The following is a 27,041-nucleotide window of genomic DNA, read 5'->3' as shown; positions in this document are numbered from 1 at the left end:
CATTGAGGCCACTGGGGTGCGGCGTCTTCGGCACAGGGACGAGGCAGGACGTCTTCCACGGTACAGGAACCCTCCAGAGCCTCAGGCTCAGGTTGAATACATGGCGAAGTACTCCACATAGCTGAGGGGCACAGGCTTTGAGTACCCTGATACTGACATCATCATTTGTCACCACCCTTGATTTGCCTCTCCACACCATCAGGCACATCTACACGGAGCACTGTCGCAGGAAAGCAGTATCCATCATCAAAGACCCGCACCATCCAGGTCATGTTCTCTCCTCGCTGCCGCCATCAGGAAGAAGGTCTGGACCGACATCACCATTACCCCTCAACCATCAGGTTCTTGAGTCAGAGGGGATAACTTCATTTGCCCTATCACTGAACTATTCCCACAGAACTGGACTCACTTTCAAGACTCTTCATCTCAAGTTCTTGATATTTATTTATTATTATTTCTTTTTTCTTTTTGCTTTCTTTTTGTATTTGCACAGTTTGTTTTATTTTTTATTTTACACTTACCAGGGCCCATTCAGAAACTCCTGTGTTCCCCTGTTTCTTGTTTTTACTTGTGGCCCTCTGGAGAGCCATATGGACCACATTGAGAACCACTGCTCTAATTTACCAGTCCAGTAACACAGCCACAATGGCAAATTGTACCTAACTTGCTACTAAAACAAGTTAAAATGGTTCCAAATCACCATCCAGAACTGACAACTCTCCTCTGCAATCTATAACAACCCACAAAAAGCGTCTAAGAAAGTAAAACCGAATGTTTCAAATGTATTTTTATTTGATTTTCTTTTCACGGAACATGTTTCTGTACAACTGATGAGTGTTCCTGTTCTAGTGGGGAGGAACCATCTTGATTCACTAGAGCATTTTCACCTGCTCACACTCATAGGTGATACAATACAGCAGACAAGAATAATCAATAACTAACATAAATTGAACATACCTAATGAAACAAATACAATCCTTTTCTGTTCCCTCAAAACTGCAATTTGTTCACAGAGGTTCTTTTGCTTGAACAAGACTCCTCCAGTATGTCACTCAATTATTCCAGAATGGGCAAACTCTCCAAATGTGCTAGGCATGGCACTGCAGGTGGAATTGATTTATGCTTCATCTGCCTTTCATGTTTCCAGAAGGCACCATCTTCTATGAACCACGCGTAGGAAAGTTGGTTGATACTCACCCAAATTATTTGTAATTTAACTTCTCCCAGATTTGGTGGATGCCGAAACATGCACCCCGTGTGCAAGTACATCAGCACAACCTGCGGATTGAACAAGGAATTTCTCCCATCTGTAATAACTATTTTCCTTTTGGGTACTGTCACTGAGTAACAATTTTTGAGATTTTTTAAGACAGTTTCTCTGTGATAATGTTGGAGTTCAGGTGAAGTATCAGAGAAACGTAGGAACTGTCAGATGAAAGTCTATCTAATACATCTTCCATGTGGCATTCACATAGCAAAATTATCTTTTCCCTCAGCACCAATTTCCTGCACTAAGCCATCTTCCCTGCTTAATCCCCAGGGCCAGATGGTCTGCATCCTAGAGTGCTTAAGGAAGTAGCCCAAGAAATAGTGGATGCATTAGTGATAATTTTTCAAAACTCGTTAGATTCTGGACTAGTTCCTGAGGATTGGAGGGTGGCTAATGTAACCTCACTTTTTAAAAAAGGATGGAGAGAGAAACCGGGGAATTATAGACCGGTTAGCCTAACGTCGGTGGTGGGGAAACTGCTGGAGTCTGTTATCAAGGATGTGGTAACAGCACATTTGGAAAGTGGTGAAATCATCGGACAAAGTCAGCATGGATTTGTGAAAGGAAAATCATGTCTGACGAATCTCATAGAATTTTTTGAGGATGTAACTAGTAGAGTGGATAGGGGAGAACCAGTGGATGTGGTATATTTGGATTTTCAAAAGGCTTTTGACAAGGTCCCACACAGGAAATTAGTGTGCAAACTTAAAGCACACGGTATTGGGGGTAAGGTATCGGTGTAGGTGGAGAATTGGTTAGCAGACAGGAAGCAAAGAGTGGGAATAAACGGGACCTTTTCAGAATGGCAGGCGGTGACTAGTGGGGTACCGCAAGGCTCAGTGCTGGGATCCCAGTTGTTTACAATATATATTAATGACTTGGATGAGGGAATTGAATGCAGCATCTCCAAGTTTGCGGATGACACGAAGCTGGGTGGCAGTGTTAGCTGTGAGGAGGATGCTAAGAGGATGCAGGGTGACTTGGATAGGTTGGGTGAGTGGGCAAGTTCATGGCAAATGCAATTTAATGTGGATAAATGTGAAGTTATCCACTTTGGTGGCAAAAATAGGAAAACAGATTATTATCTGAATGGTGGCCAATTAGGAAAAGAGGAGGTGCAACGAGACCTGGGTGTCATTATACACCAGTTATTGAAAGTGGGCATGCAGGTACAGCAGGCAGTGAAAAAGGCGAATGGTATGCTGGCATTTATAGCGAGAGGATTTGAGTACAGGAGCAGGGAGGTACTACTGCAGTTGTACAAGGCCTTGGTGAGACCACACCTGGAGTATTATGTGCAGTTTTGGTCCCCTAATCTGAGGAAAGACATCCTTGCCATAGAGGGAGTACAAAGAAGGTTCACCAGATTGATTCCTGGGATGGCAGGACGAATGGCCTACTCCTGCACCTATTTTCTAAGTTTCTATGTTTCCTTAATATCCAAAAATCTATCAACATCCTGACTTTGCCTCCACAGCCATTTACGAAGAGAATACAATTATATACTCCTTTCTTGATGAGGAGCTTTTCCGACCCATTACATTGACACAGTTATCCCTAGTTCTAGATGACCTAACCATGAGGAACATCATCTCTGCATTCACTCTGTTAAGACCCATAAGAATTTTATACATTTTATTGAGGTCACTTCTCATTTCTTGCAAATTCTAGAGAGTACATTCAATAACCTCTTGCATGGTGCCTTATCAGAGACTTCCAAAAGTCCAAATACACATGGACACTAGTTCTCCCTCATTTGTTTTGCTAGTTACTAGTTACAAATCATTTTTAAACCTTAAAGTATATTGAAAAAGGGATCTCTGGAGGTATGGTTAACATGAGGGTGAATGGAAAAAGAATAAGAAAAGTGTAAACAGAGCAAAACACAATCTTCAACAAAGTAAAATTCCATGAAATGAAAAGGAAATTTACCCAGAGGTCGTAGGCTGTTGACACGGTAAGCTTTATTTCAGTATTTCATCTTAGGAGTCCAGAGCTTATCATCTTTTTTAGCAGTCAAGATTTAACTGATGTGTATCTGTAAGACTTCAGACCTAAAATGTCCCTACACTTGGCCCAAGAAACAGACATAACATGTATCAATGTACCATTGACCAAATTTACATCTTTTCATTTGATTCCACGCTAATCGTTAATAAGGATATTAAACATGAGCTCCTAGCATTGTTCCTCTCTCAATAAAGTCACACAAATGATATTAACACAGGTTGAGTACCCCTTATCCAAAATGCTTGGGGCCGGAAGTATTTCAGATTCCAGATTTTTTAAGATTTTGGAATATATGATGAGAAAGCTCAGGATTGCTATCATTTCTGACTCTGAATTTATGTGCAACTGTTAAGCAGTATTTGTCTTTCACTTGTTCATCATACATATGTACTAATGCAGCCGATCAACATGTTAGATTTTCATCGGCAACAATCATGGCAAACTAATTAATGAATTTCTCGGCAGCTTCGTGATCAGCAGACACGTCATCACCACAAATCTTTAAAAATTTAATGCCATGCCTCTTCTTAGAATTTCTGCAACCACCTTGCTAAATATTTACAAGTACCTTCAATTTTTAGGTTGTCATGATAGATTTTTGCTTGTTTTATGATCAGTATATCATTAAGTGGCATACGTCCACTCCGACACTGATGAATCCACTCTTACAATATATGATTTAGATCTTCATTTGCCATTTTAAGCAATGTTTTTTTTCTATTTTTCATTAAACTCTGTTCGTCATATATGTGAGGTCACTTCTCAGAACTGTCTGTGGTGCTCAATGACCTGAATGTCACCTGGGAACCTTCCAGCACCTTGTAGAATTTTCCATTTCTGACATCACATCAGCGCTCAAAAAAAGTTTGGATTTCGGAGTTTTTCAGATTTTGTTATTTCAGATAAGAGGTACTCAACTGCAATAGTGCGACATCCAAAATTCGATTCAGGTGAGATTTTCAACTACATTTGTGAGAATCACAACCAGCGATGTTCTCTCATAAAGGCATGGCATTTTAATAATACTGATGGTTAAGTTTCAATGTTATTTAAGGGTCAGGCACTTCTATAGACAGTGAGCTACAAAACTCTGCAAACTCACCTCCAGGTGTCTGGAAAGGCATGAAGAGCTCTATAAATATCTATACTTTTTATTTCTTTGCAGTGCAGCCAAATGGTCCTTCCAGGTATCAGTCTAATAATGGTGTTTATCAAAACTGAAGTTTCCTCACTTTGTCAGTAGAGCTTTCCATTGAACACAGAGAACACAAAATAGAACCTCTGCACCACCTTGGAAATAATACCTTGGAGAGTTTTTGAAAACAGCAATAGGGACATTGTAACTGTTTGACCTAAAAAAAAAATGATGAACTTCTAAGCCTAAATTTGTATGCTTTCTCTCCTGTTTGCCAAGCAACCGGTAAAATGTTCTTCAACATCTCTACCAGCCTCGTGTTGGTCTCCATTCAGCTATAATTTTCCCTTCCGAATGCACGTAGTAGACGGGATGCATTGCTGCAGTTGCACAGGCCTGTCAGGAGGGAAAAAAAAAGAAACAGGAAGATAGAAGGAGAGATTGTAAGAGAAAATGAGGAAGAGAGGGAGGGAGGGGGGGAGAGAGAGATGAATCAAATAGGCAGAAAGTGTATGAAAGAAAGTCATCACAAATGGGGAAAAACAAATAAAGAAACAGAGAGAATTCAGAAGTAGATAGAACAGAAAGGAGAGCAACGAATTTAAGAGGGAAATAGAGTACAGCAGGAAAGATTAAAAGGTTATGGAGGGAGGAGAACAGATGTTGGAACAATGGGATGAAAATGAAGAGATTGTATAAAGGAGTCAGAGAAGAGACAAAGGGGGAAGGAGAAACAAATGGACAAATGTGAGATTACTTCATGATTTGTACAAAACACAACAAGCATTTATTCAGAAATACTCATCCATTTCTACATTTTCAGAATCTGCAGGAGAATGGAAGGTGAGGCAGAAAATGTCAAATTTAGTGTATGAAGGAAATTTAAAGGGAGAGGAAGAGTTCAAGGACATGGGCAGAGCAAACAAGTGGTGTGGGTGAGACAAGCAAATGGTGTAGTGCCATGAAATGGTAACAGTGAGGTACCAAAGTCACCAGATTTACTCAGCTGCTGATGAGGCCTCAGACATGACAAGACTATAAGATCATAAGGGATTGGAGCAGAATTAGGCCATTTGGCCCATCTAGTCTGTTCTGCCGTTCCATCATGGCTGATTTATTATCCCCCTCAACCTCATTCTTCTTCCTTCTTCCTGCAACCATTGATGCCCTGATTAATCAAGAGCCTATCAACCTCCACCAATGACACCCTACACAGCCATAGTGGTAATGAATTCCACAGATTCCACCACCTACTGGTTAAAGAATTTCTTCCTTATCTCTGTTCTAAATGGACATCCTTCTATTCTGAGACTATGCCCTCTGGTCTTAAACTCCTCCACTAAAGGAAACATCCTCTCCACATCCACTCTACCTCGGTCTTTCAATAGTCAATAGGTTTCAATGAGATTCCCCCCCCGCCTTCATTCTTTTAAACTCCAGCAAGTATAGGCCAGAGCCATCAAGTGCTCCATATATTTTATTCCTTTCATTTTTGGGATCATTTTCGTGAACCTCCTTAGGACCCTCTCTAAGGCCAGCACATCTTTTCTTAGATAAGGAGCCCAAAACTGCTCACAATATTTCAAATGTGATCTAATGAATGTCTTATAAAGCCACAGCATTACATCCTTGTGTTTGCATTCCAGTCCTCTCAAAATAAATGGCAAAATTACATCTGCTTTCCTTACCACTGACTCAACCTGCAAGTTAACCTTTAGGGAATCCTGCATGAGGACTCCCAAGTCCTTTGCACCTCTGACTTTTGAATTTTCTCCCCATTTAGAAAATAGCTCACATTTTATTCCTTCTACCAAAGTGCATGAACATGCACTTCCCTACACTAAATTTCTTCTGCCGCTTTTTTGTCCATTCTCCCAATCTGTCAGAGTCCTTCTACAAGATACCCTGCCTCCTCAACACTACGTGCCCCTCCATCTGCCTTCATATCGTCCGCAAACTTGGCACAAAGCCAGCAATTCCTTCATCCACATCATGTACGTATAATGGGAAAAGAAACAGGCCCAACACGGACCCTTGGCATACCGCTAGACACCGCCAGCCAACCAGAGAAGGCCCCCTGTATTCTCACTCTTTGCCTCTTGCTAGTCTGCCAATCTTCTATCCATGCTAGTATCTTACCTGTAATACCACATGTTCTTACCTTGTTAAGCAGCTTCATGTGTGGAACCTTGTCAAAACCCTTCTGAAAATTCAAGTACACAACATCCAGTGACTCTCCTCTCTCTATCCTGCCTGCTATTTCCTCAAAGAATTCTAATAGATTTGTCGGGCAAGATTCCCCCTGAAGGAAACCATGCTGACTCTGGCCTAGTTTGTCATGCGCCTCCAAGTACTCTGAAGCCTCGTCCTTGTTAATAGACCAACACCTTTTCAACCACTGAAATCGGCCTATGATTTCCTTTATTCTGCCTCCCTCCTTTCTTAAAGAGTGGAGTGACATTTGCAATATTCCAGTCCTCTGGAACCATTCCAGAATCTAGTGATTCTTAAAAGATCATTATTAATGCCTCCACAATCTCTGCCGCCACCTTTTTCACAACCCTGGGGTGAGGTCCATCTGGTACAGGTGACTTATCTACCTTCAGACCTTTCAGCTTCCCAAACACCTTCTGCTTAGGAATAGCAACTGCACTCACTTCTGCATCCTGACACTCCTGCATTTCTGGCATCCTATTAGTGTCTTCCTCAGTGAAAGCTGACACAAAATACCTATTAAGTTCAAAAGCCATGATGACTAATCTCATGCAACACACATCAAAGTTGCTGGTGAACGCAGCAGGCCAGGCACCATCTCTAGGAAGAGGTACAGTCGACGTTTCAGGCCGAGACCCTTCGTCAGGACTAACTGAAGGAAGAGTTAGTAAGGGATTTGAAAGTGGGAGGGGGAGGCAGAACGCTCTGTCCTCAGTAAGGGCCTCACCTTTGTCCCCATTCGCCCACCCCTCAGCGAGTTCCGTGTTCGCCATGATGCGGAACTCTTCTTCCGCCGTCTCCGAGCCTACTTCTTCGGCAAGGACTCTTCCACCCCCACCGATGACCCCTTCTCCCGTCTTCAACCCTCCTCTTCTTCATAGACACCCCGCTCTGGTCTTCTGCCTGCTCTGGATCTCCTTATTGCTAACTGCCGACGGGACATCAACCGTCTCGACTTCACCGCACTTTGTTCCCATTCCAACCTCACTCCTTTGGAACGCTCTGCTCTCCACTCCCTCCGCACTAATCCTAACCTTACTATTAAACCTGTCGATAAGGGGGGTGCTGTTGTAGTCTGGCGTACTGACCTCTACCTTGCCAAGGCACGGCGACAACTCGCGGATACCTCCTCTTATTTACCCCTCGATTGTGACCCCACTAAGGAGCACCAGGCCATTGTCTCCCACACCATCACCAACTTTAACCGCTCAGGGGATCTCCCATCCACTGCTACCAACCTTATAGTTCCCACACCTCGCACTTCCCGTTTCTACCTCCTACCCAAGATCCACAAATCTGCCTGTCCTAGCAGACCTATTGTCTCAGCTTGCTCCTGCCCCACCGAACTCGTTTCTGCATACCTCGACACGGTTTTATCCCCCCTTGTCCCCCCTTCCTACCTATGTTCGTGACACTTCTCACGCTCTTAAACTTTTCGATGATTTTAAGTTCCCTGGCCCCCACTGCTTTATTTTCACTATGGATGTCCAGTCCCTATATACTTCCATCCCCCATCAGGAAGGTCTCAAAGCTCTCCGCTTCTTTTTGGATTCCAGACCTAATTAGTTCCCCTCTACCACTCTGCTCCATCTAGCGGAATTAGTCCTTACTCTTAATAATTTCTCCTTTGGCTCTTCCCACTTCCTCCAAACTAAAGGTGTAGCTATGGGCACCCGTATGGGTCCTAGCTATGCCTGCCTTTCTGTTGGCTTTGTGGAACAATCTATGTTCCGTGCCTGTTCTGGTATCTGTCCCCTACTTTTCCTTCGCTACATCAACGACTGCATTGGCGCTGCTTCCTGCACGCATGCTGAGCTCGTTGACTTTATTAACTTTGCCTCCAACTTTCACCCTGCTCTCAAGTTTACCTGCTCCATTTCCGACACCTCCCTTCCCTTTCTAGATCTTTCTGTCTCTGTCTCTGGAGACAGCTTATCCACTGATGTCTACTATAAGCCTACTGACTCTCACAGCTATCTGGACTATTCTTCTTCTCACCCTGTCTCTTGCAAAAATGACATCCCCTTCTCGCAATTCCTCCGTCTCCGCTGCATCTGCTCTCAGGATGAGGCTTTTCATTCCAGGACGAGGGAGATGTCCTCCTTTTTTAAAGAAAGGGGCTTCTCTTCCTCCACTATCAACTCTGCTCTCAAACACATCTCCCCCATTTCACGCACATCTGCTCTCACTCCATCCTCCCGCCACCCTACTAGGAATAGGGTTCCCCTGGTCCTCACCTACCACCCCACCAGCTTCCGGATCCAACATATTATTCCAACGGGATCCCACCACTAAGCACATCTTTCCCTCCCCCCCCCCCCGCTTTCCGCAGGGATCACTCCCTACGCGACTCCCTTGTCCATTCGTTCCCCCCATCCCTCCCCACTGATCTCCCTCCTGGCACTTATCCTTGTAAGCGGAACAAGTGCTACATATGCCCTTACACTTCCTCCCTTACCACCATTCAGGGTCCCAGATAGTCCTTCCAGGTGAGGCAACACTTCACCTGTGAGTCGGCTGGGGTGATGTACTGCATCCGGTGCTCCCGATGTGGCCTTCTATATATTGGCGAGACCCGACGCAGACTGGGAGACCACTTTACTGAACACCTACGCTCTGTCCGCCAGAGGAAGCGGGATCTCCCAATGGCCACACATTTTAATTCCACATCCCATTCCCATTCTGACATGTCTATCCATGACCTCCTCTACTATAAAGATGAAGCCACACTCAGGTTGGAGGAACAACACCTTATATTCCGTCTGGGTAGCCTCCAACCTGATGGCATGAACATTGACTTCTCTAACTTCTGCTAATGCCCCACCTCCCCCTCGTACCCTATCCGTTATTTATTTTTATACACACATTCTTTCTCTCACTCTCCTTTTACTCCCTCTGTCCCTCTGACTATAGCCCTTGCCCAACCTCTGGGTTCTCCCCCCCTTGTCTTTCTCCCCGGACCTCCTGTCCCATGATCCTCTCATATCCCCTTTGCCAATCACCTGTCCAGCTCTTGGCTCTATCCCTCCCCCTCCTATCTTCTCCTATCATTTTGGATCTCCCCTTCCCCCTCCCAATTTCAAATCTCTTACTAACTCTTCCTTCAGTTAGTCCTGATGAAGGGTCTCGGCCTGAAACGTCGACTGTACCTCTTCCCAGAGATGCTGCCTGGCCTGCTGCGTTCATCAGCAACTTTGATGTGTGTTGCTTGAATTTCCAGCATCTGCAGAACTCCTGTTGTTTATGACTAATCTCATGCACAACATGGTTCTCTGCCAGGCACCAACTAATGAGCTTCTTGTGTTAATTTGTGGTTTCCAGCAAGTCTTTCAATTCAGTACTCACCTCTTCTAATTGTTACACTTTGGTTAGTCTGAATGAGACTAATTTAGATTATTCACTTTAACTATGCTATTTCTTGATTCCAACCCCAATGATTGATTGAAGACACTGTCTTTCTCTGGTGTACACATGCATCAAAATGCAGTATCTTGTGTTAGGATGTAGGCATTGTTGCCAAGGCCAGCATTACTCTAAACCTTTTTTTTGAGGAAGTGGTGAGGAGCAGTCTCCTGGAACCAGTGCAGTCTTTGTGGAGGTACTCCCACAAAACTGTTCGAGAAAAACGGATTTAGACCCAGTGAGAATGGAGGACAGGTGATATAACTTCAATTTATGATGGCGTGTGGTTTGCTGCCCTGATAGTCATAGAACACTACAGCACAGAAACATGTCCTTCAGCCCATCTTTGTCATACTGAACTCTGAATATATCCCATCAACCAGCACCCAGTCCATAGCTCTCCATACCCCTCCCATCCAAAATTTCTCTTAAACTTTGAAGTCAAACCAGAATCTACCCCTTCCACTGACAGCTCATTTCACACTCTCACCACCCTCTGAGTAGAGACATTCACCCTCATTTTCCCCTTAAACATATCACCTTTCAACCTTAACACATGACCTTTAGTTCTAGGCTCATCTAATCTCAGTGGAAAAAGCATGCTTGCATTGACGCTATCTATACCACTCATAATTTTGCATCCCTCCATCAAATCTCTCCTCATTATCCTACACTCTCGGAAACAAAGTCCTACCCTATTCAACCTTTCCCTATAATTCAAATCCTGAAGTCCCGGCAACATCCTTGTAAATTTTTCTGCACTCTTTCAATCTTATTGACATCTTTCCTGCAGGTAGGTGACCAGAACTGCACACAGTACTCCAAATTAGACCTCGCCAACATTTTAAACAACTTCAATATAACATCCCAACTCTCTCCCTTACATGTCTCTCTGTCAATCTGTGCATAATTTTTCCCTGCAGCACTAAGTGAATGTGATGCAAAAGCTACAGGGCATTCACTTCCATCATGCGACATTGACTGTACCTATAACCATAAGACAAGGCATCACAGGCAAGCTTGACTGGATAATGGGGATCATAACATGTGAGTTAAGTGTCTGACGCCACCATTTCCTTTGTCTTTTGGAAAGTTACCTCACACTGCTTTCAAGCAACACACATCAAAGTTGCTGGTGAACGCAGCAGGCCAGGCAGCATCTCTAGGAAGAGGTACAGTCGACGTTTCCGGCCGAGACTCTTCATCAGGACTAACTGAAAGAAGAGCTAGTAAGAGATTTGAAAGTGTGAGGGGGAGGGAGAGATCCGAAATGATAGGAGAAGACAGGAGGGGGAGGGATGGAGCCAAGAGCTGGACAGTTGATTGGCAAAAAGGATATGAGAGGATCATGGGACAGGAGGCCTAGGGAGAAAGAAAAGCGGGAGGGGGGAAACCCAGAGGATGGGCAAGGGGTATAGTGAGAGGGACTGAGGGAGAAAAAGGAGAGAGAGAAAAAGAATGTGTGTATATAAATAAATAACAGATGGGGTACCAGGGGGAGGTGGGGCATTAGGGGAAGTTTAAGAAGTCAATGTTCATGCCATTAGGTTGGAGGCTACCCAGCCGGAATATAAGGTGTTGTTCCTCCAACCTGAGTGTGGCTTCATCTTTACAGTAGAGGAGGCCGTGGACAGACATATCAGAATGGGAATGGGATGTGGAATTAAAATGTGTGGCCACTGGGAGATCCTGCTTTCTCTGGCAGACAGAGTGTAGTTGTTCAGCGAAATGATCTCCTAGTCTGTGTCGGGTCTCGCCAATATATGGAAGTCCACATCGGGAGCACTGGATACAGTATATCACCCCAGCCGACTCACAGGTGAAGTCCCAAACAGTCCTTCCAGGTGAGGCATCACTTCACCTGTGAGTCGACTGGGGTGATATACTGCGTCCGGTGCTCCCGATGTGGCCTTTTATATATTGGTGAGACCCGACGCAGACTGGGAGACCGCTTTGCTGAACATCTACGCTCTGTCCGCCAGAGAAAGCAGGATCTCCCAGTGGCCACACATTTTAATTGCACATCCCATTCCCATTCTGACATGTCTATCCACGGCCCCCTCTACTGTAAAGATGAAGCCACACTCAGGTTGGAGGAACAACACCTTATATTCCGTCTGGGTAGCCTCCAACCTGATGGCATGAACATTGACTTCTCTAACTTCCGCTAGGCCCCACCTCCCCCTCGTACCCCAGCTGTTACTCATTTTTATGCACACATTCTTTCTCTCACTCTCCTTTTTCTCCCTCTGTCCCTCTGAATATACCTCTTGCCCATCCTCTGGGTCACCCCCCCCCCCGTCTTTCTCCCTAGGCCTCCTGTCCCATGATCCTCTCGTACCCCCTTTGCCTATCACCTGTCCAGCTCTCGGCTCTATCCCTCCCCCTCCTGTCTTCTCCTATCATTTTGCATCTCCCCCTCCCCCTCCAGCTTTCAAATCCCTTACTCACTCTTCCTTCAGTTAGTCCTGACGAAGGGTCTCGGCCTGAAACGTCGACTGCACCTCTTCCTATAGATGCTGCCTGGCCTGCTGCGTTCACCAGCAACTTTGATGTGTGTTGCTTGAATTTCCAGCATCTGCAGAATTCCTGTTGTTCACAGGTGAAGTGTTGCCTCACCTGATAGGACTGTCTGGGGCCCTGAATGGTGGTAAAGGAGGAAGTGTAAGGGCATGTGTAGCACTTGTTCCGCATACACGGATAAGTACCAGGAGGGATGGGGGAGATGAATGGACAAGGGAGTCGCGTAGGGAGCGATCCCTGTGGAAAGCAGAGAGCGGGGGGGAGGGAAAGTTGTGCTTACTGGTGGGATCCCGCTGGAGGTGGCGGAAGTTACGGAGAATTACATGTTGGACCCGGAGGCTGGTGGGGTGGTAGGTAGGGACAAGGGGAACCCTATTCCTAGTGGGGTGGCGGGAGGATGGAGTGAGAGCAGATGTGCGTGAAATGGGGGAGATGCATTTAAGAGCAGAGTTGATGGTGGACGCTGCTTTGTCCATTGCCATTCTTAGTGATCTGTAGTAATGAGTTCAAGAGGTGGAGCACAGTAGACAGGTTTGGCAGGAACCTGTTATATTAGTTGACAAAACCTAAAAAGGACTGCAACTATGACACATCCTTTGGCCTTGGTGCATCCACTATTGCTTGAATTTTCTCAGTACACTTGTGTAAGTCTTGTGCATCAATGATGTGACCACAGTAAGTGATGCTTGATTTAACAAATTAACATCTGTTATGTCATAATCTTCTAATCTTCTGTCCTGAGATTTTGGAAATGTTTCTTGTCATCCACACTGTTAACAATGATATCATCCATGTAACACAGGGCCTGGGCAGCCTTGCAGCTTCTGGTCCATAGCTTTCTGCCAGAATGCGAGTGCAGGCGTCACTCCAACAATTAACCTATTATAGCAATAAAGCCCTTTGTGAGTGTTTATGGTGAAAAAAACTTTGGACTCTTCTTTCATCTCCATCTACAGGTTGGCCTCAGCTATGTTCACTTTGCTGAAGTGTTTCTCTCCAGAAAGGTTTGCAAAGATATCCTTGATCCTGGGTAGAGGGCTTTGACCTACTTTCAATACTGGTTTGATGGTGACTTTAAAAACACCACAGATCCTGACAGACCCATCTTTTTTTGCTACTGGGACCACTGATGTTCCCTTGGGCTCCTCTCAACCTTGGAAAGAATTCCTTCTGCCTCCATGCAATGTAGCTCACTGGCTACTTTATCATGGATGGTATAAGAAACTGAGCTGGCTTTGTAAAACATGGGTGTGGCATTTTTATGTAGCACTATTTTACCCTTAATATGTTTGAGCTTTCCAATGCCATCCTCGAACACTGCTGTGGCATCATCCAGTACCGTTCTTAATTCACTTTCAGGTGATTCTGTTGCAGGGGATGTGGCATACAAATGGTGGATGGATCTCCAGTCAGGCTGTAGTTGTCTCAGCCAATCACATCCCCACAATGCTGGCCCTCCTGTTTTTACCACATACACACCCAATGTGGCTTGCTGGTTTTTGTCTTTCACTGTTATGAATGTCAGTCCCACAGGAGTTCTCTTTTCTCCAGTATATGTTCTTAGTTGGGTATTTTTTAGGCTTCAGTTCAGTACCTTTGAAGTGCTGTTCAGACTCATTTTGTGGAATGACTGACACAGCCGAATCAGTGTCTATTTCCCTTTTAATTAATTTGCCGTTCACTTCTGGTGTGAGCCATATTGCTTGTCTCTTGTTAGTTTCCACATTGAAAATCTCAAAGCTATGCAGTCCTGTGTCACTGTCATCATTATCAGATTTTTCATCAACCGCATGCAGATTAGTGCTCATTTTGAAACAGTAACTTGATTTTTAAAAATCCTGTTCCCTTCCCTGTGCAATCCATTTATTTTAGTTTGCCCAACATGCTCTTTGTATATGAACTACTTCACTGCATTTTCCATGTTTCGCCCTTAAACCTGCATTGATCTGGTGTATGTGAGCCCCGCCACAATGGTAACACAACTGGAATGTTATGTTGAAGTTGTATATGACATTGGTGAGGCCTAATTTGGTGTGCAGTTTGGTCACCTACCTACAGGAAAGATGTAGATAACGTTGAAAGAGTACAGAGAAAGTTTACAAGGATGTTGCCTGGACTGGAGGGTGTTAGTTATACGGAAAGATTGAATAGGTTAGGATTTTATTCCTTGGAACCTAGAAGACTGACAGGAGATTTGATAGAGGTATACAAAATTATGAGGGGTATAAATCGGGTAAATGCAAGCAGGCTTTTTCCACTGAGGTTGAGTGGGACTATAATAGAGGTCATGGGTTAAGGGTGACAGGTGAAGAGTTTAAGGGGAACATGAGGAGAAACTTCTTCACTCAGATGGTTGTTAGGTTGTGGAATGAGCTGCCAGCACAAGTGGTGCATGTGAACTCAATTTCTACATTTAAGAGAAGTTTGGATAGGTACATGGATATGAAGTGCTATGAAGGGCAGGTCGATGGCAGTAGGCGGTTTAAATAGTTCGACATGGAATAAATGGGCCAAAGGGCCTGCTACTGTGCTGTACTTTTCTTTGATTCTACGATTCTAATTTGCTTGGCCAGGCAAGTTTCTGTTTAGGTTGCAATTTTGTTCATCTTTTACTTTCATTCCTGACTGCAGCTCAATTGCTGTCTCTGGCTGCTGTTTCCATTGATACAGTAATTTCAACTGCTCTTTTGCTTTAGTTAGGAGCCACTTATGATGCTTTCTTGTAAGATTCCACAAACTAAACAATCTCTCAGTGCATTATTAAGCCTACCAATGTGCTGACAATCGTAAACACAAAATAATCTGTAGATGCTGGGGTCAAAGCAACACTCACAACACGCTGGAGGAACTCAGCAGGTCGGGAAGCATCCATGGAAATGATCAGTCAACGTTTCGGGCCGGAACCCTTCATCAGAACTGAAGGGGGAAGAGGCAGAGGCCCTATAAAGAAGGTGGGGGGAGGGTGGGAAGGAGAAGGCTGGTAGGTTCCAGGTGAAAAACCAGTAAGGGGAAAGATAAAGGGGTGAGGGAGGGGAAGCAGGGAGGTGATAGGCAGGAAAGGTGAAGAAGGAATAGGGGAAAACACAATGGGTAGTAGAAGGAGGCTGAACCATGACTGAGGTGATAGGCAGCTGGGGGAGGGGGCAGAGATCCTCAACTGCCACGATGAGGCTAAACTCAGGTTGGAGGAGCAACACCTCATATACCGACTAGTTAGTCTCCAGCCCCTTGGTATAAACATTGAATTATCCAACTTCCAGTAATTCCCTCCCTCTCCCTTCCTCTATCCCTATTTCACTCTGCCCCCTCCCCCAGCTGCCTATCACCTCCCTCATGGTTCCACCTCCTAATACACATTGTGCCTTCCCCTATTCCTTCTTCACCTTTCCTGCCTATCCCCTCCCTGCTTCCCCTCCCCCACACCTTTATCTTTCTCCTTACTGGTTTTTCACCTGGAACCTACCAGCCTTCTCCTTCCCACCCTCCCCCCACCTTCTTTATAGGGCCTCTGCCCCTTCCCTCTTCAGTCCTGATGAAGGGTTCTGGCCCGAAACATTGACTGATCGTTTCCACGGATGCTGCCCGACCTGCTGAGTTCCTCCAGCGTGTTGCGAATGTGCTGACAATGACTAAAGAATTACTTCTATTCAGCCACATAAGGTGAAATAGACTCCCCTTCTTTTAGATTCCACTTATGAAACCTAAGTGTTCTGCAGTCAACAATGGTTTTGATTCCAAATGTTCCCGCATTACATTCACGATATCAGCAAAGCCCATTTCTTCAGGGTTTGGTTAGAGTACTTAAACTTCTAAGCAAACTGTATGCCTTTCCACCCATGGCACTCAGCTGCACTGCAGTTTTTATCAGCTATTTCATTTGCTTCAAAATATTGCTCAATTCATGCAGTATACATCATCCAGTTATCTCTTGTGCAATCAAACATGTCTATTTTTCCTATGCAGCCAGCCATGTCTGCTTTTGATTGATTTATTTATTATGTTCCGGTATACACTGTTTATGAACCCATGCCTGTACTTGTTGCTTGCTAATTTCATTCGTCTTTTGGTCTTCTGCCTTTTTTCAAAACCTGAACATTGCTCTCCCCTTCTGAAGGAAAACATGCTGTGCTTCAACTGGTAGGTAGCAGTCTTGGGTTTATTTCAAAACTTCCTCATCACCTCTGTTATGTTTTTTAACTCCAGAAATGAATCAAAAGAAAAACTAAGTAGACCAGTACCTTGGCTCCTGTGGTTTTCTTTCAATTAACTTCTGAAGTTACAAAACATAATAGAGTAGATTATTCCTGCTTCTATTTCATATACACTAGGGATAACTTCAAAAGATGTGTGAGAAGCAAAGGCCAAGTAAGTTTAAAGGAGCATTTGGTTTAAGCAAAAAATCTGGGAATTCTATAAGTCCCCTCAGGATGAGTAAGACAGCAAGTAATCTAACAGCAGAATCAGAATTATCACCGACATAAGACGTGAAGTTTGAAAACAAGGTAGTGTTCATGGGTTTAGGGACCATTCAGAAGTCAGATGCTGGATGGAGGAAAAACTGTTCCTAAGCCATTGAGTATGGATGTTCAGACTCCTGTACCTCTTCCCTGATGGTAGTAACAAGAAGAGGGCATGTGCCAGATGGTGATGATCCTTAATGATCGATACAGTCTTCTTGGGAGATGGTAGATAACAATAGTACATTACTGCTTTAAGAACATTCTTTCTGTTATTGGGTTAAATTAATATATTGAGGCATAGCAGGGCAGCTCACTCCTCTGGAATGCATATCCTGTGCCATGTGGGAACTCCAAATCATTTCCATGTCCTGAACATCAACAAATGCGGGAATTGTTGTCAGCTGGAGGAGCTCAAACTCTGGGCTTTGGCGTATGATATCACTGCACCCGTACATGGGAATGAATGTATTGTGATTAGAACAATTCAGGAGGAGGTTACCCTGCAGCTCAAAAGAGTGGGAAAGGATCATAGCTAACTTTTGCTTAAAATGTTTCCTGACTTTCACTCCCAAAACGCCCATCTCACTAAGTTTATATTGCGCCCTTTTTTCTGGATGCCCCTTCGAAGGAAATAGTTTTAGCTGTACACTCCATTAATCCTTCATTCATCAGATAACTCACAAGGGAACCCAAATCATGATTTACCATACTGTCTTCATGCTTTAATGCATTTTGGTCTGGTTATAATTTTGATAAATCTGCATTTCATCACCTTCCAAAATAAACACTTACTCTGAAATCTGAATGCAGTATCTTGATGTGATCTAAACAGGGGAGTTGATAATGCATCATTCATGAATAAAACTAAAGGTGGTGGGTCACACATTGTCCATGAATGTCTGGTGCTTAGACAACTCTACTGCTTCCTGCAGCTTTCAATCACAGGTTGAAAATGAAATGAAATCTGCTGTCAGAGGCCGCCAAAATCGGGGGGAAAAAAATCTGTAATTTGTTTCTCCTATTATATTAGAAAGAATCTTTAAAGAATCTCCTATTATATTAGAAAGAATCTTTCTCAAGAGAGAAAGCATGTCAACACTAAAGAATTCAATAAAGAGGAGTGAGAGACACATTCATCAAGCTCTTTCCTCTCTTATTTTGATGTGTGATGTGTCTTTGTGAGAGAGGATATCTATTAGTGACCAAAGACTTGATCATTCCTCACACGGTCTACTTATAGGAATGGTCAATCAATTACCACAACTTAATTGGAAAAATTCAAGGTAATTGATAATGAAAACTGAATGTCACCTGAGACTGGTCTTCCTAGGAGAAGCCCTGGAACAATAACTTTTTAACCCAAGGTGGCTAAAATGTTGCAGAGTATGTGGGAAGTGTAACAGAAAGGAGTTAATGACAAGATATTTATCTATGGAGACTTACAGTTGTATTGGTTGAAACTGTACAATACAAGTCAGTAATGAATTGTACACTATTATTCCCTATGTAGCGTCCACAGCACAAGTACAGGAATAATTGAAGAGAATAAAAATGTTTTAGTGTAGATTGGTGGTTAGCATGGACTCAGTGGGCTGAATGGCCTGTTTCTATACAATATCTCTCTATGACTATAACTCCACAAGGAACTGCCCAGATATTATATTACCCAGAAGTAATTATTCCATTTTACTGCATGTCTGTATAAACTGACATGTTGAAGTTTGGACCTGTTTCTATGTTATACCTCTGTGACTATGACTTCATGGGGTAATAGAATAGTACAGCACAGTACTGGCTCTTCGGCCCACAATGTTGTGCCGACCCTCAAACCCTGCCTCCCATATAAGCCCCCACCTTAGATTCCTCCATATACCTGTCTAGTAGTCTTTTAAACTTCACTAGTGTATCTGCCTCCACCACTGACTCAGGCAGTGCATTCCACGCACCAACCACTCTCTGAGTAAAAAACCTTCCTCTAATATCCCCCTTGAACTTCCCACCCCTTACCTTAAAGCCATGTCCTCTTGTATTGAGCAGTGGTGCCCTGGGGAAGAGGCACTGGCTATCCACTCTATCTATTCCTCTTATTATCTTGTACACCTCTATCATGTCTCCTCTCATCCTCCTTCTCTCCAAAGAGTAAAGCCCTAGCTCCCTTAATCTCTGATCATAATGCATACTTTCTAAACCAGGCAGCATCCTGGTAAATCTCCTCTGTACCCTTTCCAATGCTTCCACATCCTTCCTATAGTGAGGCGACCAGAACTGGACACAGTACTCCGAGTGTGGCCTAACCAGAGTTTTATAGAGCTGCATCATTACATCGCAACTCTTAAACTCTATCCCTCGACTTATGAAAGCTAACACCCCATAAGCTTTCTTAACTACCCTATCCACCTGTGAGGCAACTTTCAGGGATCTGTGGACGTGTACCCCGAGATCCCTCTGCTCCTCCACACTACCAAGTATCCTGCCATTTACTTTGTACTCTGCCTTGGAGTTTGTCCTTCCAAAATGTACCACCTCACACTTCTCCAGGTTGAACTCCATCTGCCACTTCTCAGCCCACTTCTGCATCCTATCAATGTCTCTCTGCAATCTTTGACAATCCTCTACACTATCTACAACACCACCAACCTTTGTGTCATCTGCAAACTTGCCAACCCACCCTTCTACCCCCACATCCAGGTGGGTAATAAAAATCACGAAAAGTAGAGGTCCCAGAACAGATCCTTGTGGGACACCACTTGTCAAAATCCTCCACTCTGAATGTACTCCCTCCACCACCACCCTCTGCCTTCTGCAGGCAAGCCAATTCTGAATCCACCTGGCCAAACTTCCCTGGATCCCATGCCTTCTAACTTTCTGAATAAGCCTACCGTGTGGACCCTTGTCAAATGCCTCACTAAAATCCATATCGATCACATCCACTGCACTACCCTCATCTATATGCCTGGTCACCTCCTCAAAGAACTCTATCAGGCTTGTTAGACACGATCTGCCCTTCACAAAGCCATGCTGACTGTCCCTGATCAGACCATGATTCTCTAAATGCCTATAGATCCTATCTCTAAGAATCTTTTCCAACAGCTTTTCCACCACAGACGTAAGGCTCACTGGTCTATAATTACCCGGACTATCCCTACTACCTTTTTTGAACAAGGGAACAACATTCGCCTCCCTCCAATCCTCCGGTACCATTTCCGTGGACAACGAGGACATAAAGATCCTAGCCAGAGGCTCAGCAATCTCTTCTCTCGCCTCGTGGAGCAGCCTGGGGAATATTCCGTCAGGCCCCGGGGACTTACCTGTCCTAATGTATTTTAACAACTCCATGCTGCGATATTACATCATCCAGAAGTAATTGTTCCACTTTACATAACTTGTACTGCATGTATGTATACACTGATGTATTGGCTCTACTGTATCAGGCATGACTGCTTAAAATCTTGACTCAGTTGCAGACTTGCACACACTGTTAGCAACAAAGATACCTTCAAATGCATACAAACTTAACATGAAAGTTTGACAAGATGCTCACATTTCCTCTCCTGAGTCAGGATTAGCTATGTCTAATCACACTACCTCCTCAACCACAATCAGCCAATTAAGAGAAGATGGAAGGGCTATCTGTTTCTAATGGCTCAGTACTGAGTCAATGTCCTATTGGATATTTCCAGATCCGCATTCAAAGAGCACTTCAACCAGTGATGAGACACAAGGGACAGTGGAAACTGGAATCTGGGGTAACAACAGTCCTGATGCAGGGCTCTGACCTGGAATGGCAACATTTCCTCCCCTTCCCCACCCACATCCCTGTCCCCCAGAAATGCTGCTCAACCCACGGAATTCTTCTAGCATAGGGGTTCCCAACCTGGGATTCACAGACCCCTCAGTTAATGGTAGGAGTCCATGGCATAAAAAAGGTTGGGAACCCCTGCTCTAGCATATTGCTTGTTGCTACAGTGAGTACTGACAGCAATATAATTAGGACAGGATCTGGACAACAGGTCAATTGGATCAGTTAATATTTTCTCTGGTTTCTAAGGATGACCATATCATCTGTTTAGCAGTCAACACTTAATCATCGCCACTTATTCTCCCATCCGTTTATGACGAGTGCATAGCTGGAACTTAGGCAGAGATAGTGAGGACTGGCAAGAAATGGGCTGTGCCATCTTAAATGTTCCCTGCTTGTTTCCCAACAATCAAGAAGATTCCCTTTAAACATTCAAACCATACTGATCCAATTGTTGCTCTACTCCTCACCTGGTTTTCTTTCTATTAAGGTTGATAGAAAGTCAACTTGTTTGGAATTTTAAAGGTGTAACTGATCAGAGCCCTCCAGACTCCCACTGGGCAGGCTAGATTGAAACTATGCCCTCCCCTCACCAACATTACTTTGTAGAAGTGTTGCTCACTCTTACTTTAAGGTAAGAATGAAGTACTAGGTTTGTTCTTTGTGTAGCAGAAGCAACTCGACCAGTTTAAGCTATGAAGAACCTAAATTCTCTCCAAGGCCTTGTACTTCAACCCCCAGAAACACACAAAGATTTTGGAGGAATGCAGCAGGTCAGGCAGCATCTGTGGAGGGAAGTGGATAGTTAACATCTTGGGTCAAGACCCTTCAACTGGACTATTCATATGAAGTCCAGATGAACGGTCTTAACCTGAAACTCTGACTAGATTCCTCCAGTGCTTTGTGTGTTGCTCCATAGAAGCATACAAACATAGAAAACCTACAGCACAATACAGGCCCTCCGGCCCACAGAGCTGTGCCAAACATGTCCTTACCTTAGAAATTACCTAGGGTTACCCATAGCCATAGCTCCATATTATAGTGTCTGTGACCTTCTCTGCCTTTGTGCTTCTACCTGTTTCATTGAGTTAGTCAGAAATTATGTAGGGGAAATATTTTCACTCTGGGTTGTTTGGACTGAAATTGTAACACATTGCTTTTATACTTTTAAATTTCACTATAGTTTGTGTCTATATAGTTGATGCAGGTTCTAAGTGTGTACTACTGTAAGAACCGAGATGTATCGAGTGTCCATGGAGGGGTAGGGGTTTCGCGTGTCCATTCTGGGGCAACTCACTGATCTTCGATCCCTACCAGACACTCAGCTCTCACCAGCGGCTCCACACAGCTGTTTGCATGTGACAGTGGCCATGCCCCGGTTCACTGCTTCAACAGGCGAGGGCGGGGGTAGCCAGTGGCTTCATACTCCGCTGAGATAGGGACCATAAAACCATAAGACAAAGGAACAGAAGTTGGCCATTTGGCCCATCGAGTCTGCTCCGCCATTTTATCATGAGCTGATCCATTCTCCTATTTAGTCCTACTCCCCGGCCTTCTCACCATAACCTTTGATGTCCTGGCTACTCAGATACCTATCAATCTCTGCCTTAAATACACCCAATGACTTGGCCTCCACTGCCGCCTGTGGCAACAAATTCCATAGATTCACCACCCTCTGGCTAAAAAAATTTCTTCGCATCTCTGTTCTAAATGGGCGCCCTTCAATCCTTAAGTCATGCCCTCTCGTACTAGACTCCCCCATCATGGGAAACAACTTTGCAACATCCACTCTGTCCATGCCTTTCAACATTCGAAATGTTTCTATGAGGTCTACCCTCATTCTTCTAAACTCCAAGGAATACTGTCGGAGCAGTGCTGCCAGGGTAATCAAGGACACGACCCACCCAGCCAACAGACTTTTCGTCCCTCTTCCCTCTGGGAGAAGGTTCAGGAGCTTGAAGACTCGTACGGCCAGATTTGGGAACAGCTTCTTTCCAACTGTGATGAGACTGCTGAATGGATCCTGACCCGGATCTGGGCCGTACCCTCCAAATATCCAGACCTGCCTCTCGGTTTTTTTTTGCACTACCTTACTTCCCATTTTTCTATTTTCTATTTATGATTTATAATTTAAATTTTAAATATTTACTAATTTAAACTATTTTTAATATCTTTAATATTTAATATTTGTAATCCAGGGAGTGTGAAGTGCAGAACCAAATATTGCTGTGATGATTGTACGTTCTAGTACCAATTGTTTGGCGACAATAAAGTATAAAGTATACAGTCCAAGAGCGGACGAATGTTCCTCATATGTTAACCCTCTCATTCTCGGAATCATTCTAGTGAATCTTCTCTGTACCCTCTCCAACGTCAGGGACATGCCTGTCCTACCATGCGAAACCAGCTCCAGTGGATTGGGCGGATGAGATCTATGGTGAGATCCAATGGCCAGGAAGGTGACAGTGCATGGATAGTCCATGGAGCACAAAGAGCATGCCAAAGCACAGAAGACGTCATGGTCACCCACTGCAACCAAGGAAGACCCCAGTATGAGGTGCTTGCTCACACCACTGGATCCAGACTTCTGAGGTTGAGAGAGTGGAACCATCCCTGTGCAATGGCTTTTGCACTTTAAAAACCTTCCCGCACAGGTTTCCCATCATTGTCAGACACGACAGGCAACCACTACTGCAAGAACCTCTAAGATATTCTTAGCTTCACATACACAAGTCTGCACACCAGCAAACTAAGAAATTTATCATAGCAAAGCAGGATACGTACATGATAAGGGATGAGTGAGATGAGACTCCCAAGTGGGAACTTATCAAAATCCAGCTTTCCTGAGATTGATTCGATCCTCCCATGTTCTTGTGTCATTCCCACCAGCCTGTAATGAAAAATACAAATTAAAACTAAAGTAGTAAAGGGTGTCAGCCCTAGTAGACAAAACTGAAGATCCAGAAATGTGGGGGTTAAATCAATAGTTAAGTGTCCATAGTATTTAGTTAAATGGGGCATTTATGAGACCACAATGGAATATGTTGTAGAGTAGCAATCTCCCTATTTATAGAAGAATGGTACTATATTGGAAACAGTTCAGAGAAGGCTTATTAGACTAGTGCCTGGAATGGGCGTTGACCTATGAGGACAGGTTAGACTGGTATCCATCTGGATTTTAAAAATTGAGCAAGGACTTCTGAGCATAGAATTTTGAGCAAGCTTGACAGGGTGGATGAGGGCAGGATACTTCCTCATTTAGAATAATCTAGAACTGAAGGTCAATGTTTAAAAGTAAAGGTATGCCCATTTTAGACAATGATGAGATTTTCCCTTTGGACCTGAGTCCCTGGAATTCTTTTCCTCAAAGGGCAGAGGAGGAAAGCCTTTGAATGTTCTAAAGCAGAATACTGTAGAATTGCTGAGAGGTAAAGGGGTGAAAGGTTACCAGAGTAGACAGAAATCAAGAGTTATGGTTACAATCAGATCAGCCATGATCATTTTGAGTCGGAGAACAGGCCCAAGAGGTGGAATGACATAATCCTGTTCTCCATGTTTAAAGGTAATCCAAAGAGGGAGCAGTTGCTAGTTGAGCTCGTGCAAGAGTGCAAGGTACAATGTTTTACAGTGCCAGAGAGCACAGATTGGGGCTCGATTCCCTCCACTGTCTGTAAGGAGTTTGTACATTCTCCCTGTGATCACATGGTGTTCTGGTTTCCTCACACATTGCAAAGGCATATGTCCAGGATTAAGGTTAGTGAGTTGTGGGTATGCCCTGCTGGCGCCAGATGCATGGTGACACTTATGTCCCAATCCAATCCTCGGATTGTGTTGGCTGTTTCAATATTTCAAAGTACATGTGACAAATAAAGCTAATCTTTGATCTTTAAGTCCTATCCCCCAGCCTGTCTCTAGTGTGCATATTAAAGCTAAAGGGACAAAGAAAATATCTTTCTCTACCTTTGGCTTGAACCTCAATTATATTGCACCAGAAGTGATATACTATATTACCCGAACTGAGCAAAGACTTGGAATGAAACATTAATCCAATACTCTGTTTGCCCTCTCAGATGGCACAGATGATCCCACAACAACAGAATGAAGAAAAGCTTAGGAATTCTTCCTTATTATGAGGAATAATTATTCTTCATTTGCATCATTATCTCATTAAAGTACATATAATTTTATTACAATTTGTCTGCTGTTACCGTCCTCCAAACTTTCTCATCAACAAACTTCCTGCAGGCATTGAACTAATAATTATAGCAAAAATTCTTAATAATTATATAGTAATTTTAGGTTTTTGCATTGTACGACTGCTGCTAAACATCAAATTTCACTTCATATGCAGCAGCAATAGTAAACTTGGTTCTGATCTAATGGGAAACTCTTCAAACCTTGGTGGATACACTTCAGAACCAAAGTCACTCCAACCTCAGTAAGAAACTACTTGATTATAAAAATCATATCACAGTCTTATTTTGGGAGGCATCTCTCAGACATTGAGGGTAAAATTTACTATTGCCTTCGGTGTGCCAGGACGGCTTTTGGTCAACTATGTTTGAAGATTCAGACCCCACAACAGGGACTAAAAGGCCTGGATGACCTACAGTAAGCACCTCAAGGCACTGGAATGGCACCATCAATGCTGTCATGTAAACTCTTCAAAAAAAAATGGGAGGACAAGCAAACTAATGTCAGGGTCTCCTCCCGGGACAGCATTCCCAGCATTGAGGCCTCAAGTAGCCTCAGTTGGGCAAATTTATTAAATGCCTGACAACAAACCCAAGAACAGGCATTCTATGTCAAGGGGGTTGCTAGACAGATGAGGGAAAGATTCAAGGATGTGCTCAAAGCCTCCCTGAAAAAAATACAACATACCCAATAAACCTTATGAATTCCAAGTCCACAAACACTCAAAATGGACAAGGAGCATTCAGGATGGTATTGAGCACATTGACTTAACGCATCAGGAATACAAAGAGTCACCACCATATAATCTAATGATCCCCCCATTCTTTTGGGAATCTCCTGTCCCCTTTAAGGTTCCCAAACTGGCTTCAACAATCACCTCAAAAACTCACAGAAGCAGAATGGAAGCAAGTCATTCTTATCTTGAAGGATTGCCTAAAAAGATCAAGCTGTGCTTTTCCATTTTCATAGTGACTGCAAAAGATGCTTCAACGAATTTTAAGTATATGGAATGTACTGAGTCCACTAGAAACATTTTATATATGTATATATATGTATGCAAAACATCCTTTTGTTGCCTGGGAAGAGTTTATCCTCCATCAAGTCTGGGAACTTGCGGTCAGGGAAATTCTGATCTGTTTGGATCCAACCAACCTATCCAGAGATATAATGTACTTAATCCAACCTTGTAAATGTGAGTAGGTAGAAAAGCCTGATCATCCTGGGTTTTGCATAGGACGTGCACTAGCAATCGTGGCCTTGCCGTTGAAATCAATTCTCTCTGCGGATAAAAAACACAACTACTACGGGCTACTTCAATCTGCTTCCTTGTGCTGATTGATGAGCATCCTGTTGAGTGATGAACTTGAAGCCGATAGCTGCCCAGGTAGAAGTAACTCAGCCAGAATTAAAACTATTAGGGAGAACACGGAGAGGACTCAGAAATCAATCTTGTTCATATTTTCTTACTTCAGCTCAGGATGCCCCTCAATGATTGCATAACCAGTAGGCAGTTTTCCTAGACTATGCAGGCTCAATCCTGTCCAGCCACAGTTGACTAGTAGTTGGTTGCGATGAGGATAATGACCTATGACTCTTGTCAACACACGCACAGCGATATCATCCATCTGGCAGGAGCCAATCATTAGCTGCTGGACATCTGGAAGAAAATAAATTTGAAAAATGTTTGATTTTTACTAACATAATAGAAAACAGAACATAGAACATAGAAATCTACAGCACATTACTGGCCCTTCGGCCCACAATGTTGTGCCGACCATGTAACTTAGTCTAGAAACTGTCTAGAATCACCCTACCGCATAGCCCTCTATTTTTCTAAGCTCCATGTACCAAAGAGTCTCTTAAAAGACCCTGTTGCATCTGCCTCTAACATCATCACTGGCAGTGTATTCCACACACCCAACAAACTTACCCCTGACATCCCCTCTGTATGTCACATAAAGATAGAGATTTCCTTTCCTTTCTTTTTGGCATGTGCGTACGTGCGTCCGTGATGATGTCTTTTTCATGGCTTCC

At 43.8% G+C, this 27,041-nt stretch overlaps 1 protein-coding gene across 3 annotated transcripts in view; it reads right to left on the bottom strand.

The window, feature by feature from the left end:
* Positions 1–1,966: 1,966 nt before the first annotated feature.
* Positions 1,967–27,041, bottom strand: part of zgc:162816 (uncharacterized protein LOC571260 homolog) — a 70,949-nt gene continuing 45,874 nt past the window's right edge. For all 3 annotated transcript variants that reach the window (XM_063040214.1, XM_063040266.1, XM_063040271.1), the window contains exons 6-8: positions 26,475–26,664; positions 23,598–23,703; positions 1,967–4,811 (exon numbers count right to left, since the gene is read on the bottom strand). In XM_063040214.1, the coding sequence (XP_062896284.1) occupies positions 4,722–4,811; positions 23,598–23,703; positions 26,475–26,664 (386 nt within the window). In that variant the 3' untranslated portion in view covers positions 1,967–4,721. The remainder of the gene's footprint in view (positions 4,812–23,597; positions 23,704–26,474; positions 26,665–27,041) is intronic.

This window comes from Mobula hypostoma, chromosome 1 (genome assembly GCF_963921235.1).
Source record: "Mobula hypostoma chromosome 1, sMobHyp1.1, whole genome shotgun sequence".
Classification (NCBI taxonomy): Eukaryota; Metazoa; Chordata; class Chondrichthyes; order Myliobatiformes; family Myliobatidae; genus Mobula; species Mobula hypostoma.
This window is presented reverse-complemented; position numbering and strand designations above follow the sequence as displayed.